The following is a 15882-nucleotide window of genomic DNA, read 5'->3' as shown; positions in this document are numbered from 1 at the left end:
TGAGTATTGTCTCACTGCCTATTGGATCCTTCCTGCTGTGGGTACTCCAGCATCCTCTCACACTCCTAAAACATACAGACAGGTTAACTGGTTACTAAAAATATTGAATGTAATTGGGACCTTAGATTGTAAGCTCCACTAAGGCAGTCATTGATATGAATGATGAATTATCTCTATAAAATATTGCATAAAATGTATTGATGCTTTATATATATATATATATATATACCAGATATTAAAAGATCCTATTTTGTTTTTTATCCTGATGCTTCTGCTGTTTAAACCTGGTTGTACAATGCCTGTAAATATTGGCTGGTACACAATGTTAAGTATATACTGTAAAATACAGTATTTCTAGTCATATATTTTTTTTCCTTTAGTTTTTTAAATGTAAACTACTGCTTCATTACACATGTTATGAACCTCAGCTGCTACATTATCTGTACCTGCCTAAAGCTTTTATTGCCTTTAAATACACAATATCTAAATTGTAAGCTCTACAGGGCAGGGACCTCCATTCTCTTGTGTCTTTTACTCTTAACTTATTGCAAATGTACCTTGTATTTATTGTTATACTTTGTATTTATCTATTATTATCTTAATAACCCCCTGTTTGTATTAATGTATTCTACTGTACAGCGCTGCGTACATAAGTAGCGCTTTATAAATAAAGATATACATACATACAAGTCTCATAATTATGTTTATGTTATAAAATACATATTAATGCACTGATATTTTGTTGTACACAACAGGCAAAATAAACATATGCCTATGTAAAATACAAATATAAAGTTATTTAAAAAAATGAGTTGCTGAGTTTCCTATTTACATATAATTTTTTTTAAAGTAAATGAATCAATTATCCCTTCTGTTGGGGCAGGATGCAAAGATAATTGGTTTCAATGCCTTTGAGTATTCAGAGCCTTCTGGTGAACTAATTAATGTGAGTTATTTTTACTTGTGATGAACAGACAACTTCAGGTTAGGGTGAACAGTTATGGTAATGCGGAGACGTCTTCCTTAGCTAGAGAAAGCTGAGCAGAGAAAAACTTGTATATATAAGCCTTGCAGATTTCCTCGGCTGCTTACGTCTCATTCACTGGGTGAGTACTATGTATGCAAGCACCGATGCATTTAGTATCAGGTTATTCCAGTGCAGGCAACAGATGCTGTTAGTTCATTATTTTTAAATGCGTTTAATTGAAAAGTTTTTTGGAAATCGAAAGTAATAAAAAATTGTAGAACAAAAAAAAAGTTCGAGATTTTTTAGGCGAAAAACCATGGCTCTAAAAGGCAGAGACCATGGTCTCTAGTTAAATACAAAACAAATGTAATTGTTATACCTACAGAATGTTAGTATTCTGGAGTTCATTTGTTATGTAGCCTAAATGAAATGATAAGAAGCTACAGGTAATGCATGGGCCATCATGCAAGTTCATAAAGTCAGACGGCCAATTGGAGTAGACCTCAAGACTCGCTTGCAAAAGGATAAACTTTTTAGATACTTATGAGGGGAAAAGCATCATAGCCAGTGGAGATAATATGAATTTATGGGATCATGCTTAAGAGTTTTGAATTCATAATGTATTTTCTTTTACAGGGCTTCTGCCTTTATACTTTTATCCTCAACTGGGCTAAAAGGTGAGTGGAAATATAATTCCCCCACTTGTGTTAAACAAGGGACCTCTACTTTGCTTAATGGCAGAAACAGTACTTCAGCGCTTTGACCCCCCCCCAAAAACATTGTAATAACATTTTACTCTACCATGACCAGAGTTTCCTCTAAACTATTGTAGGCTGTGTGCAGAAATATTGTCTTCAATTGTGCACTGTGCCAATCCAAGAAATTAATTTTGTTTGCCCCTACAAATCTATGCACAAGTTGGGTAAAAAAGTTGGTAAAATAACCTGTATTTGTGTGCATGAGAGTACAGCTTAGAGAAAACATTGACCATGATGTTACAAACACCAGAGTATGCCTTCTAAACAGATTTAATGTATGTACACAATAATTTCTAAGCCCCTCTCTGCTAGTGGGCTGCACCTTGGAATGTAGATTACTACAACAATGCATTTGTGATATAAGGTTCTTTTATTATATGCTATTATGTAATGGTAATTGGCATCCCTCTAGGTGCCATAGTACTGCTACTATAATAAAAAGCCAGCTGCTATCTACTAGAGGAAGGAAGAACGTTTGTTCTTATTAAGCAGGAACGTACTATAGCAGAAAACAATAAGAAATAGGAAAAGTTATGAATACATAAAGGTATGGGATCCGTTACCCAGAAACCTATTATCCAGAATGTTCCGAATTATGGGAAGGCCATCTTCCATACACATTATAAGCAAAATAATTTCCTTTTTTCCCTGTAATAATAAAACAGTACCTTGTACTTGACCCCAACTAAGATATAACTAATCCTTATTGCAGGCAAAACAATCCTTTAGGGTTTATTTACTGTTTAAATGATTTTTAGTATACTTAAGGTATGGAGATCCAAATTACAGAAAGATCCCTTATCCTAGGTCCAAAGCATTCTAGATAACAGGTCCCATACCTTGCTACCATTTGTCTATACTGCTAATAACACTGCAGCAATTCTATAGCTAAGGATACATTTGCAGCAGAGTGATTCAAGAGGTAACAATTACTCTCTCACAGAAAGCAGCAACCATGGGTGACTCTGACTTGGCCTGCTTTGGCCCAGCCGCACAATATCTCCGCAAAAGTGAGAAAGAAAGAATTGAAGCCCAGAGCAAGCCTTTTGATGCCAAGAACACAGTATTTGTAGATGATGCAAAAGAACTGTACGTGAAGGGTATGGTTACAGCTCGGGAAGATGGCAAGGTCACAGTGAAAACTGATGCTGGCAATGTATGTATAACATTCTGTTTCTGAAAAAAAATCAATAATCCCTCTTCTCAAAGATCCTTCACACCTTAATCACATCTTTTCTTGTTCCAGAACGTAACCGTGAAAGACAGCCAGATCTACCCCCAAAATCCCCCCAAGTATGACAAAATTGAAGACATGGCTATGATGACTCACCTGAATGAGGCCTCTGTGCTGTACAATCTCAAAGAGCGTTACGCAGCATGGATGATCTATGTAAGTCAAAGAGACTGAACCTTGACTATTCCATCTTAGGAGAAAATAAGTCTGAATGCTGAAACATGCTTCCATTCCTTCTGGAAATTTCACCTTTAGAAAATACAGTTTAACATGTATGCAAATGTTATGAAAACATCCATTTTGTTTTCATAAAATGATGGCTTATGTAGTAATAGACAACAGGATATTCATAAACTTCTTATTGGGAGGTCCAGCTACTCTGCTGATAAGCTGAGCTTGGTTTTTTTTTAAGTTTACTTAGACTTAGGGCTCCATCTAATGGAGAAAATGCAACATATGGCCTTTGCATTCCACTAAAAATGAACTGCAGTACTCTGCCTGCTTTATTTCTAAGCCAGTGGGCAGAGAATGTTAGAGAATTTAGAAAGATTTTAAAATGTCCTGCGAAACTCACAATCAAGAAAAATATTAGTGTAAGACAAAAATGATAATTTTCTTATTACAGACCTACTCTGGGCTTTTCTGCGTCACTGTGAACCCCTACAAGTGGCTGCCAGTGTACAACCCAGAGGTTGTTGCCGGCTACAGAGGAAAGAAGAGAGTGGAAGCCCCACCCCACATCTTCTCCATCTCTGATAATGCCTACCAGGCCATGTTAACAGGTAACCTGTTTTATACTTTTACAGTGTTTTAACCAACAGCAATAATTAGCTCATTTTTTGTGTTTAATAATAAATAAATAAATGATATATATGTAACCAAAATATTCTTTTATTCACAGATCGTGAAAATCAGTCTGTCCTGATTACGTAAGTAAAGGTTTACATTTGAAATACTTTTTAGCTTTTTCTTTGTACAAGAGATGGTTATAATGTTATCTCCTACCTCCAGTGGAGAATCTGGTGCAGGAAAGACTGTGAACACCAAGCGTGTCATCCAGTACTTTGCAACAATTGCAGCTATTGGAGATTCTGGAAAGAAAAAGGAGCCCAGCAACAGCTTGCAGGTATTTTATTATTATAGGTTTGGGGCACATTATCCGGAAACCCATTATCCAGAAACTTCCAAAATATGGAAAGCCCATCTCCAATAGACTTTATTTTAATTAAATAATTCATATTTTTAAAAATGATTTATCTTTTCTCTGTTATAGCAAGAAAGTAGCTTCTACTTGTTTCCAACTACAACATAATTATCCTTATTGGAGCCTAAACAATCCTATTGTATTTAATTACTGTTTAAATCATTTTTCAGTAGAGATCCAACCCCCTTATCCTTAGACCCCATATCTGGAAAACAAAAAGTCCCAAGCATTCTGGTTAACAGGTCCCATACCTGTGTTAATAAACTTTAAGGGGCACCAACAATTTACACAGTTCTTTACAGAAACTGTTCATCATTAAGCGTCATTGTCCCTGCTTAAAAATGTATAACTATATGTATTTGAGGGAGGACGTAAACCAGAATACATACAGATAGTGCCGAGTTCATATTTAAACTCATGACACACTGTGCTGTCCACAGCAGGGTCATGGTTTGGACTTGTGGTTTTATTTCCACTCACTTTTGTTGTTTAGCATTAAAAATAATTATTAAGATTAAAGTCAGCAGAAATGATCATCTACCAAAAAACAGAATACTTTTCATTCTATATATTATGTAATTTTAAATTCTTCACAACCCTTTATAATAATATCAAATCTTAGTTTCTCATTTCTAAGGCACTGTAATGGTTAACACCATTACTAACAATCCTCTGATATGTAATAACCAATAAACTAAAAATATCTTCATCTGATTCTTTTTCTAGGGGACTCTGGAAGATCAAATCATCCAGGCCAACCCTCTACTGGAAGCCTTCGGTAATGCCAAGACTGTGAGAAATGACAACTCCTCACGTTTTGTAAGTACTGCATTAGAATTAGTGCATGTTTAATTAATTTCTAATATTTTGATTTGTTTTACTAACATCTAAACTCTACTCTTTAGGGTAAATTCATCAGAATCCACTTTGGTACCACAGGAAAACTGTCATCAGCTGATATTGAAACATGTAAGATATTTACCTGTCTGCCTTGCGAGTTCTGTCTTTTGTTCATTTCAAGTTAATTATAAATCTGTGTATCTGTAGATCTGCTAGAAAAATCCAGAGTTACATTCCAGCTGTCAGCTGAGAGAAGCTATCACATCTTCTATCAGATGATGACAAACAAGAAACCGGAGATTATTGGTAATTAGAATTTACTTCTTAATAAAATGATTTCCTCAGTAAGTATGTATTTGCACTTTCTGACCTTTTATCCTATTGGTTCTCTTTTCCTATCTAGAAATGTGTCTGATCACAACCAACCCATATGATTTTCCATTCATCAGCCAGGGTGAGATCGTTGTCAAGAGTATTGATGATCAGGAGGAACTGATGGCCACAGATGTAAGAAATGGAAACAATTTGTGGGCAATGAATATTGTGTATATGTCGACTTTCAGTCTGGACTCACACACTGTTTCACTTACAGAGTGCCATTGACATCTTGGGTTTCAATCAAGATGAAAAGGTTGGTATCTACAAACTGACCGGAGCAGTCATGCACCACAGCAACATGAAATTCAAGCAAAAGCAAAGAGAGGAGCAGGCTGAGCCTGATGGCACAGAGGGTTAGTCCTGTTGAGTAAATATTCAGTTTACATTGATTTTGCTTAAGTCATAATTAAGAATCCATTATATTATTTTCATAATTTGTAGATGCTGACAAAATTGCCTATTTGATGGGTCTGAACTCTGCTGATTTGCTCAAGGCATTGTGTTATCCAAGGGTCAAAGTCGGAAATGAATTTGTCACCAAGGGCCAGACTGTCGGACAGGTACTCTAACGTTTTTACTAATGCCAGCCTTGAGTTCCATATTGTTTCGAATCTGCTGAATATTCTCTTCTCTTCAGGTCAATAATGCTGTTGGTGCCCTCTGCAAATCTGTGTATGAGAAACTGTTCTTGTGGATGGTCACACGTATCAACCAACAGCTGGATACCAAACAACCAAGACAATTCTTCATTGGTGTCCTGGATATTGCTGGATTTGAAATTTTTGATGTAAGTTCAAATTCAATGCATATCAACTGTATGTAAACGCAGTAAATGCAATAATTTTAACAATGCTATGTTATTTCAGTTCAACAGCTTGGAGCAGCTCTGCATCAACTTCACTAATGAAAAACTGCAGCAGTTCTTCAACCACCACATGTTCGTTCTGGAACAGGAAGAATACAAAAAGGAAGGCATTGACTGGGAGTTTATTGACTTTGGTATGGATCTGGCTGCCTGCATTGAGCTTATTGAAAAGGTTGGTTAACTTATATTCAGTTCACTCATTCTTCAAGTCCCAAACCAATTCTTATGTTTAGCTTATACACTCTGTATATTTTTTCTAGCCCATGGGTATCTTCTCCATCCTTGAAGAGGAGTGCATGTTCCCCAAGGCTACTGACACCTCCTTCAAGAACAAGCTCTATGAACAACATTTGGGCAAATGCAAGAACTTTGAAAAGCCCAAGCCTGGCAAAGGAAAGGCTGAAGCTCACTTCTCTCTGGGGCATTATGCTGGTACTGTGGATTACAACATCTCCGGCTGGCTTGATAAGAACAAGGATCCACTGAATGAGTCTGTTGTTCAACTATATCAGAAGTCTTCAGTTAAACTGCTGTCATTCCTCTACTCCAGCTATGCTGCAGCTGATGGTAATAATACCAATTATTCTGCTAAAACATTACAGTTGCAAATTTTGTGTGCTGGTTCTATGATTCTAATTTATTTATCTATCTGCTTTAATCAGCCGATGCTGGTGGCAAGGGTGGAAAGAAGAAGAAGGGCTCCTCTTTCCAGACTGTATCTGCTCTCTTCAGGGTTAGTATAATATATATGTTGGACAGTGATTAAAGTCATTAAGGCTGGATTAGAATTTGGCCAAACTATTAAAGTCACACGCGTTTAAGGATCTGGAAGTCTGAGCGCAACAGGAGGATCCTGTATTTAGCAAATCCAAACATTATGGATTCAGTGCATCCCTATTACTGGTACATGTAATTAAATTATATATAATAGATAGTCATGAAAGCAATTACTGTTGCCTTCTCTATACAATTTTAAATTTTAAACATATTTATTGATACACTGTTTTGGGATTCACTAATCCAGAATTCAGTTCTAGGTTGAGCCAAAACCTAGACATTTTCCATGATTGAGATTTGGCCAGTTCCTCATGTGTTCAACTGCAACAAAACCAAAGTCACATGAGGTTAAAGTTCTGGATGACTGAATGCATCAGTTTTTTCTGTAATTATTTTTCTTTATTTTCCCTACAAGTATGTAAATTAGGATTCAGATTTTGTTTAAAATTTGGCCAAATATTGTGTACTGATATTGTTTTTAAATATTTTATTTTGTATAATCTCCATTTCATTTGTGTTTTAGGAAAATTTAAACAAACTGATGACCAACTTGAGAAGCACCCACCCCCACTTTGTGCGTTGTCTGATTCCCAATGAGAGCAAGACTCCTGGTAAAAATGTCTTCATAACTTTTTTTACACCAAGAATAATAATTAAGAGCATTCCCTGACAAGCATCCATTTATTAATGTTATAAAATACTCTCATCCAGGTATCATGGAAAATCACCTGATCATTCACCAACTGAGATGTAACGGTGTGTTGGAGGGTATTAGAATCTGCAGAAAAGGATTCCCAAGCAGAATCCTCTATGGTGACTTCAAACAACGGTATATAGCTGCAATACTTATGTAGAATATTTTAGATAATTTAGTTGCTTTTATTACATCAGAAGTGTTTACTGTGCTTAAAGGAACACTATATTTTAGTTACTTTTATACACTTTCATTTTGTTGGTGTTACTGTTCCTTTAAGGAGTTCATGATTTGTAAATTGTTTTCTGCTTCCTTTTAGTTACAAGGTTTTGAATGCCAGTGCAATCCCAGATGGGCAGTTTATTGACAGCAAAAAAGCTTCTGAGAAGCTCCTGGGCTCAATTGACGTTGATCATACTCAGTATAAATTTGGACACACCAAGGTAAGGAAGCTATTTAATAAAGCATTAGCTAGTTATGGGTGATTCTGGACACTACAACTTGAACATATGTTACTTGCTCACATAAAACCATTTTCTTTCAAAGGTGTTCTTTAAAGCTGGTCTTTTGGGTACCCTAGAGGAAATGAGAGATGAAAAGCTGGCACAACTTATCACTCGTACACAAGCTCTGTGCAGAGGTTTTTTGATGAGAGTAGAGTTTAAGCAAATGATGGAAAGAAGGTATTTTTTCTACTTTTTCTACTTTAAACATGTAGAGCAGTTTAAAGATTATTAGACCAAGTTGTTAATGTTTACATTTTCTACATATAGGGAGTCCATCTATACCATCCAGTACAATCTCAGGTCATTCATGAATGTCAAACACTGGCCATGGATGAAATTGTACTTTAAGATTAAGCCTCTCCTGAAAAGTGCTGAGACTGAGAAGGAGATGCAAAACATGAAAGAAGAATTCGAGAAGACCAAGGATGCACTGGCCAAGGCAGAAGCAAAGAAGAAAGAACTAGAGGAGAAAATGGTTGTTTTGTTGCAGGAGAAGAATGATTTATCCCTGCAAGTTCAAACAGTAAGAAAATCAGACTCCTGTTAATGTTTGTGGGAAATTAAATCTGCTTAACAAAACATTAAGTATGATGCTATCTTTCTCATATTCAAATAGGAAAGTGAAACCTTGGCTGACTCTGAGGAAAGATGTGAAGGCCTCATCAAAGTCAAAATTCAATTGGAATCTAAAATCAAGGAAATAACAGAAAGGCTTGAAGATGAGGAGGAAAGCAATGCAGAGTTGACAGCAAAGAAGAGAAAGTTGGAAGATGAAACCTCTGAGCTAAAGAAAGACATTGATGATCTTGAACTTACTTTGGCCAAAGTAGAAAAGGAGAAGCATGCCACAGAAAACAAAGTAAAATAAACTAAAAGTGATTTAAATATGCTAAATTGTATGTGTGATTTTAGAAAACTATTTTACTGAATTAAAAACTTATTTCCACCATTAGGTCAAAAACCTTACTGAGGAAATGGCAGTTCTTGATGAGAACATCTCCAAACTCACCAAAGAGAAGAAGGCCCTTCAGGAGGCTCACCAACAAACACTTGATGACCTTCAAGCCGAAGAGGACAAAGTTAGCTCCTTGACAAAAGCCAAAACTAAGTTGGAACAACAAGTAGATGATGTGAGTTTAAATCAGCTTTTTAATCGGTCTTCATGGGCTTTTTTATTTAAATATGACCTGAGCTACATTTTTTTACTATTAAATTAGCTGGAAGGTTCCCTGGAACAAGAGAAGAAACTTCGTCTTGATCTTGAGAGAGCAAAGAGGAAACTGGAAGGAGATCTGAAATTGTCCCAAGAAACAGTCATGGATCTTGAAAATGACAAACAGCAAACTGAAGAAAAACTTAAAAAGTTAGTATAAGTCTTTTGAATTTTGCATGAAAGACAAAAATGATTTTCAGCATGTATGTAAAAAATAATTAATATGTACCATTTTTAAAATGCAGGAAAGACTTTGAAATCAGCCAGCTTCAAGGGAAAATAGAGGATGAACAAACTTTGGGTACTCAGCTACAGAAAAAAATCAAGGAGCTTCAGGTAAATCCTTGTTAAACAAAGTCTGTAATGCTTTACAATATATGTTTTGCATCAATAAAACCCCCCTGCCCATATTTCAGGCTCGCATTGAAGAACTTGAGGAGGAAATTGAGGCTGAACGTGCAGCTCGTGCAAAGATTGAGAAACAGAGGGCTGATCTTTCCAGGGAACTTGAGGAGATCAGTGAAAGGCTTGAAGAAGCCGGAGGTGCAACATCTGCACAGATTGAAATGAACAAGAAACGTGAAGCTGAGTTCCAGAAAGTGAGACGTGACCTGGAAGAGGCAACCCTTCAGCATGAAGCAACAGCTGGTGCACTGCGCAAGAAGCACGCCGACAGTGTAGCTGAGCTTGGGGAACAAATTGATAACCTGCAGCGTGTGAAACAAAAGCTGGAGAAAGAAAAGAGTGAGCTCAAGATGGAGATTGATGATCTTGCCAGCAACTTGGAAAATGTCTCCAAAGCCAAGGTACAGAAATTATTTAGTTTTTAAAGTAAAGATTTATGAATGCAATGATTTGATTCTGCATTCAATTACTTAATGTTGCTATTTGCCTTTAAGGCCAACCTTGAAAAAGTAAACCGTGTGATTGAGGACCAGCTTAGTGAAGTGAAGTCCAAGGGTGATGAACAGCAACGCCTTGTTAATGACCTCGGTGCCCAGAGGGCTCGCTTCCAGACAGAGAATGGTGAGTGGGAAATAACATGCACTACTTTAAAAATTAACAAACATAGAAACTACAATCTAATTGATTTATGATATATATCATCATATAAGCAGCTCTTATAAATAAATGGCAAATTTAATACAATTATATCATTATTTTTTGGTGTCTTAAAGGTGAGCTCTCCCGTCAAGTTGAGGAAAAGGAATCTCTGATCTCTCAGCTCTCCAGAGGAAAGCAGGGATTTACACAACAAATTGAAGAACTGAAGAGACAGCTTGAGGAGGAGTCAAAGGTAACATTACCACATACATTTCTAAATTTCAGTGTGCAACATCTCTTATTTTCCCAAGCAGAGATCCCAGTTCTGAGGTTATTAATAACAACAACAGGTGAACAGATTTAGTATGCAGCATTTTACAAATCTCTGTAATACAAAACTAAATACTGTATCTTCAGGCTAAGAATGCCCTTGCTCATGCTCTGCAATCTGCCCGCCATGACTCTGACTTGCTCCGTGAGCAATATGAGGAGGAACAGGAAGCCAAGGCTGAACTCCAGCGCTCACTGTCCAAAGCCAATGGTGAGGTTGCCCAGTGGAGGACTAAATATGAAACTGACGCCATTCAGCGTACTGAGGAGCTGGAAGAAGCAAAGTAAGTTTAAAAATATTCTCTCATAAGCAGAACAATATGCAGATAGAGAATCTTCTAAAAATCACTTTTGTTCTCAATTTAAATTCAGGAAGAAGCTTGCTCAGCGTTTACAAGAAGCTGAGGAACAAGTTGAGGCTGTGAACTCCAAATGTGCTTCATTGGATAAGACTAAGCAGAGACTGCAGTCTGAAGTGGAGGACTTAATGGTTGATGTTGAGAGAGCAAACAGTGCAGCTGCAGCTCTTGATAAGAAGCAGAGGAACTTTGATAAGGTATATAATATAGGTCTCTTATTGTTTTAAAAACGTCAGGACATATACCAATAGTTTTCAATATGCAAATCTTGATATATTATTATGATATGTATTATGGCCACGTTCCATAGGTTCTGTCAGAATGGAAGCAGAAGTACGAGGAGGGACAAGCTGAATTGGAGGCAGCTCTGAAGGAAGCTCGTAGCCAGAGCACTGAGATCTTCAAGGTCAAGAACGCTTATGAGGAATCCCTTGAGCATGTTGAGACACTGAAACGTGAAAACAAGAACCTACAACGTATGTATATATTTCAAACAAAAAAAGCTCTCTATTAAGTCTGATAATAGATTTTTCAGATAAAATCACCAGATGTTTGATTATTGCAAGAAGTAGATGTCAAACTTTTTTTAAATACATCTCTATAAGCTTTCTAAATAAAGGCTATAAGTTTTTCTAAAGGAGATCTCATATGTGACTGAATAAATTGTTGAAGCTGGAAAAATAATTTGTGATTTTGAGACCAATATTTTTGTACATCTTAGATCTTACTGTTTAGATTGGTGAAACTAAAAAAAATTATTTATGAACTGGAGATATACGGGGGAATGTCAGAAAAGTTTTTCCTTTGTGCAAATGAAATATAACGTTTGCGAACCCAGAAACAGTTTAGCAAACATTTCCGACAGTGGAAGAAAAACTGCAAAAGTTATTGTTTGCGCCACTGCACAGTGTATGTAAAATAACTTCTTACTTACATTTCCACCACTATTTTATTTAGAGGAGATCTCCGATCTGACTGAGCAGATTGGCGAAACTGGAAAGTCAATTAATGAATTGGAGAAAGCCAAGAAGCAAGTGGAGCAGGAAAAGAGTGACCTTCAGGCTGCATTGGAAGAGGCCGAGGTATTGAGCTGTAAATATGTTGTTCTATTTGCTCAAAATCATATCTTATAATCTATGCCCCTTAAGAAATGATTGTCTAGTTGGTTCATAGAAATTTTTACAAATGATCATAATCATGGTCATGATATCTAATCAATTATAAATAGTTTAAGGTGACCAGGCTGAAAATTAGGTAGATTTCTAGTAAATGCAAGTTTCTGGCCTGGCTTGCCTTGTGATCTGGTAACCTTTATATTATTAGTGAAAGAACTAGTGTTAATGGATCAAAATACATATGCATGAAAAGGAAAGCAATTAAAAGAAAACATTTATGCAGTACTGAATTAACTATATTCCTCAACACCTTTTTTTACTTTAAATAGGGTTCTCTGGAACATGAAGAGGCCAAGATCCTGCGCATCCAACTTGAGCTGAACCAGGTGAAATCTGAGGTGGACAGGAAAATTGCAGAGAAAGATGAGGAGAATGAACAGCTTAAGAGAAACAGCCAGAGAGCCATTGATACCATCCAGAGCACATTGGATTCTGAAATCAGGAGCAGAAATGATGCACTGAGACTAAAGAAGAAGATGGAAGGAGACTTGAATGAACTTGAGATCCAGCTCAGCCATGCCAACCGCCAAGCTGGCGAGGCACAGAAACAGCTCAGAAATGTGCAGGCTCAGTACAAGGTATCTTTGAGATTAGTTATCTAGATATCTCATCAAACAAAAATGTTACTTATATTATTTAATTCATTGACTGTTCTTACTCCCCTCTTTACCTAAAAGGATGCTCAGCTCCAGTTGGATGATGCAGTAAGAGGACAGGATGACCTAAAAGAACAAGTTGCTGTGATCGAGCGCAGAAATAACTTGCAGCAAGCTGAAATTGAAGAAAACAGGGCTGCTCTGGAACAAACTGAGAGATCTCGTAAGATTGCAGAACAAGAACTCTTAGACGCAAGTGAACGTGTTCAACTACTGCACTCACAGGTACATTTTTTTGTCATACATGTTAATAGATAAATATACAATATGTTTGTCTGACAAAGGTTTCCTTGTATTCTAGAACACAAGCCTCATTGGCAGCAAGAAGAAGCTTGAAGCTGACCTCTCACAGCTCCAGAATGAAGTTGAGGAAGCTGTGCAAGAAGCAAGAAATGCTGAGGAGAAGGCCAAGAAAGCAATTACAGATGTGTGTATTTCATTATCTTCAAACAGTGTAGTTCTTTTTTTTTTTTTTTTTTGCTCACTTTAATTAATCTCTTTTCTCTTCATTTTCATAAAAGGCTGCCTTGATGGCTGAGGAACTGAAGAAGGAACAGGACACCAGCGCCCACTTGGAGAGGATGAAGAAGAACCTTGAACAGACTGTGAAGGACCTGCAGAATCGTCTGGATGAAGCTGAACAGCTGGCTATGAAGGGAGGCAAGAAGCAGCTCCAGAAACTGGAAAGCAGGGTTAGTATATATTGCTATTATTGTTGTGTAAAGCAATTAATCTGCAGCTAGTATTTACCAGTTTATGCATTAATGTTATATACAGGTCAGAGAATTAGAGAATGAACTGGATAATGAACAAAAACGTGGTGTTGATGCTGTGAAAGGCGTTCGTAAATATGAAAGGCGGGTGAAGGAACTCACTTATCAGGTAATGTTACATAGCATTATTCACAAAGAAAAATACAAATATTGCGAGCATCGATAAAGCATAAAATTCCATTTATTTTAGCAATAGCATTCATATATCTCAGTACATGTAACAGGATCATTGTGAATTTTATTTCTTACAGACTGAGGAAGACAGAAAGAATGTTCTGAGACTTCAGGACTTGGTGGACAAACTCCAACTTAAGGTTAAAGCCTACAAGAGGCAGGCTGAGGAGTCTGTAAGTACAAATACAATTTAGGGGAGTAAACATTAAGCCAAAATGACTTTTGGTTATAATGGGAAAGGCACGTTATTATGATAATAATATGCAGTAACTTCCATGCTGTTACTATGTATATTAAAGGAGAAGGAAAGGTAAAAATGATGTAAGCTTTATCAGAAAGGTCTATGTAAATACAGCTATAAGCACTCACATAAAAAGCTGCACTGAGTCCTCTATCAAAAGATACACAGGATTTCTTGTCTCCATTTATGTTCTTTGGTATCAGACTTCCACTCCTGGGGCCAGAGTCTGCACAGCTCTCTCCCTGCTCCTGCTCCCCCTCCCATAAGGATTTATAAAACACCCTTAGGAATGTATAATCGGAGCTAAAACAGCTAAGCTGCAAGCAGGAAGCTATGAAGACCAAGCTAAAATGGCAGCTGCAATCTTAAACAAATAGAGAATGCTTCTAGGGCTCTTTACTCTGGTATGGGAATGCTTTCTGCAGAATAAATATAGCATTCTAGGTGGCACTAATGTGGTGAATCTATTACCAGAAAAATGCCAAAATGACTTTCCTTCTCCTTTAAATATATGTACCTAAAGTTTTGTATATATATGTGTAGCTGTATACACATAAAGTACCTTGGTGCCATTAGAAAATATTCATATGACAGTTACCCTTTAATAAGCACAAACTACATTTCTATAAATATTTCTAAAACTTTCTTCAATTCAATAAGGACAGTTTTAGTTCTTTATTAAGCGTAGTTACTTACTGTTCATATTTGAATTCTTCTAGGAAGAACAAGCCACCACCCACCTGAGCCGCTTCAGAAAGGTGCAACATGAGCTTGAGGAGGCAGAGGAAAGGGCAGACATTGCAGAGTCTCAAGTCAATAAACTCAGGGCAAAGAGCCGTGATGCAGGAAGCAAGGTATAAGTTTCTAGTAGCTTGTGCTGTTGCTGCATTATATGCTTTGCGTGTCCCATGCCACTTATTGTTTGGCTAATAATGTTTCTCTTTTGTTCGCAGAAAGAATCTGAAGAGTGAAAAACAATCAAAAGGGAAATAATGAGAAATTTGGCAAAAAATAAATTTCTCACTTTTTAATATCCCATCTAATCCCCACCACTCTAAATAAATGATTTCATGCACAGAAATATTTATTTTTGTTTTTATTATACCAAACATTTAGTAAGAAGTTTCCATTTCCCAGCTATGCCTGAGCTACAGATTGGTCAATGATCACTGTTCTTATCAGTTATAGAAGTTGCTGAAAGTGGATTTCAAAATCATTATACAGATTATATTACATGTAAAATTACACAACTGAGCAATGTCTTTGTGATGATGAGCCCTTTGTACTGTCATCACAATTCTCATTATCGGCACAAAACCAGCAGACCTCTAACATTTGGTGAAAAGTTTCACATTGTACAACTGAAGTAACTGTGTTTCTAATGTAGTTAGGCAGGTCACATTGCCAAGAAACTAAATATACAATATACAACACAAGCGGAATTCTACAGGAAGCACATTACAGCTCTATTTGGTTGGTAACATTCATCTGATTTTCTTTCTATAGTCATCTAGAATTAAAATGATGAGGACTTTATGAGCAGTGCTCCATTACATTTTGGGGCTCCTACATTGGTGTTTTCTGTATCTAAACATTTGCATTGTTCTGAGTATAGAACATTGCCTGAAAGCCTAATCTACAAACTAGTACTAAGGGGCTCATTTAGTAAGATCCAATTTTTTTCTGGGCTAAAA

The 15882-nt window shown here is 36.6% G+C and overlaps 1 protein-coding gene across 1 annotated transcript; it reads left to right on the top strand.

The window, feature by feature from the left end:
- Positions 1–1591: 1591 nt before the first annotated feature.
- LOC100495802 (myosin-4-like) lies at positions 1592–15269 on the top strand. The gene is made up of 40 exons (XM_031892038.1): positions 1592–1644; positions 2669–2881; positions 2972–3115; positions 3585–3741; positions 3861–3888; positions 3971–4085; positions 4890–4982; positions 5069–5132; positions 5211–5309; positions 5407–5510; positions 5596–5734; positions 5823–5941; positions 6019–6168; positions 6248–6418; positions 6507–6813; positions 6909–6979; positions 7547–7634; positions 7735–7852; positions 8037–8160; positions 8264–8400; positions 8491–8746; positions 8840–9082; positions 9177–9353; positions 9441–9586; positions 9682–9772; positions 9853–10242; positions 10336–10462; positions 10615–10733; positions 10898–11094; positions 11183–11366; positions 11480–11645; positions 12127–12251; positions 12614–12922; positions 13022–13225; positions 13302–13427; positions 13522–13692; positions 13778–13882; positions 14025–14120; positions 14908–15042; positions 15142–15269. Exons 2-40 carry the CDS (start codon positions 2681–2683, stop codon positions 15157–15159), a joined length of 5814 nt encoding a protein of 1937 aa, XP_031747898.1. The 5' UTR covers positions 1592–1644; positions 2669–2680; the 3' UTR covers positions 15160–15269.
- The last annotated feature ends 613 nt before the right edge of the window (positions 15270–15882 follow it).

Source organism: Xenopus tropicalis, chromosome 8 (assembly GCF_000004195.4).
Source record: "Xenopus tropicalis strain Nigerian chromosome 8, UCB_Xtro_10.0, whole genome shotgun sequence".
Classification (NCBI taxonomy): domain Eukaryota; kingdom Metazoa; phylum Chordata; class Amphibia; order Anura; family Pipidae; genus Xenopus; species Xenopus tropicalis.
Note: the sequence above shows the minus strand (reverse complement) of the source record. Positions and strands in the feature narration are given on the sequence as shown.

Coding starts and splice junctions, on each gene's coding strand:
- LOC100495802 (XM_031892038.1), top strand. CDS start 2,681: ATGGGTGACTCTGACTTGGCCTGCTTTGGCCCAGCCGCACAATATCTC. Junction 8,747..8,839: donor TATCCCTGCAAGTTCAAACA/GTAAGAAAATCA, acceptor ATATTCAAATAG/GAAAGTGAAACCTTGGCTGA. Junction 9,354..9,440: donor TGGAACAACAAGTAGATGAT/GTGAGTTTAAAT, acceptor CTATTAAATTAG/CTGGAAGGTTCCCTGGAACA.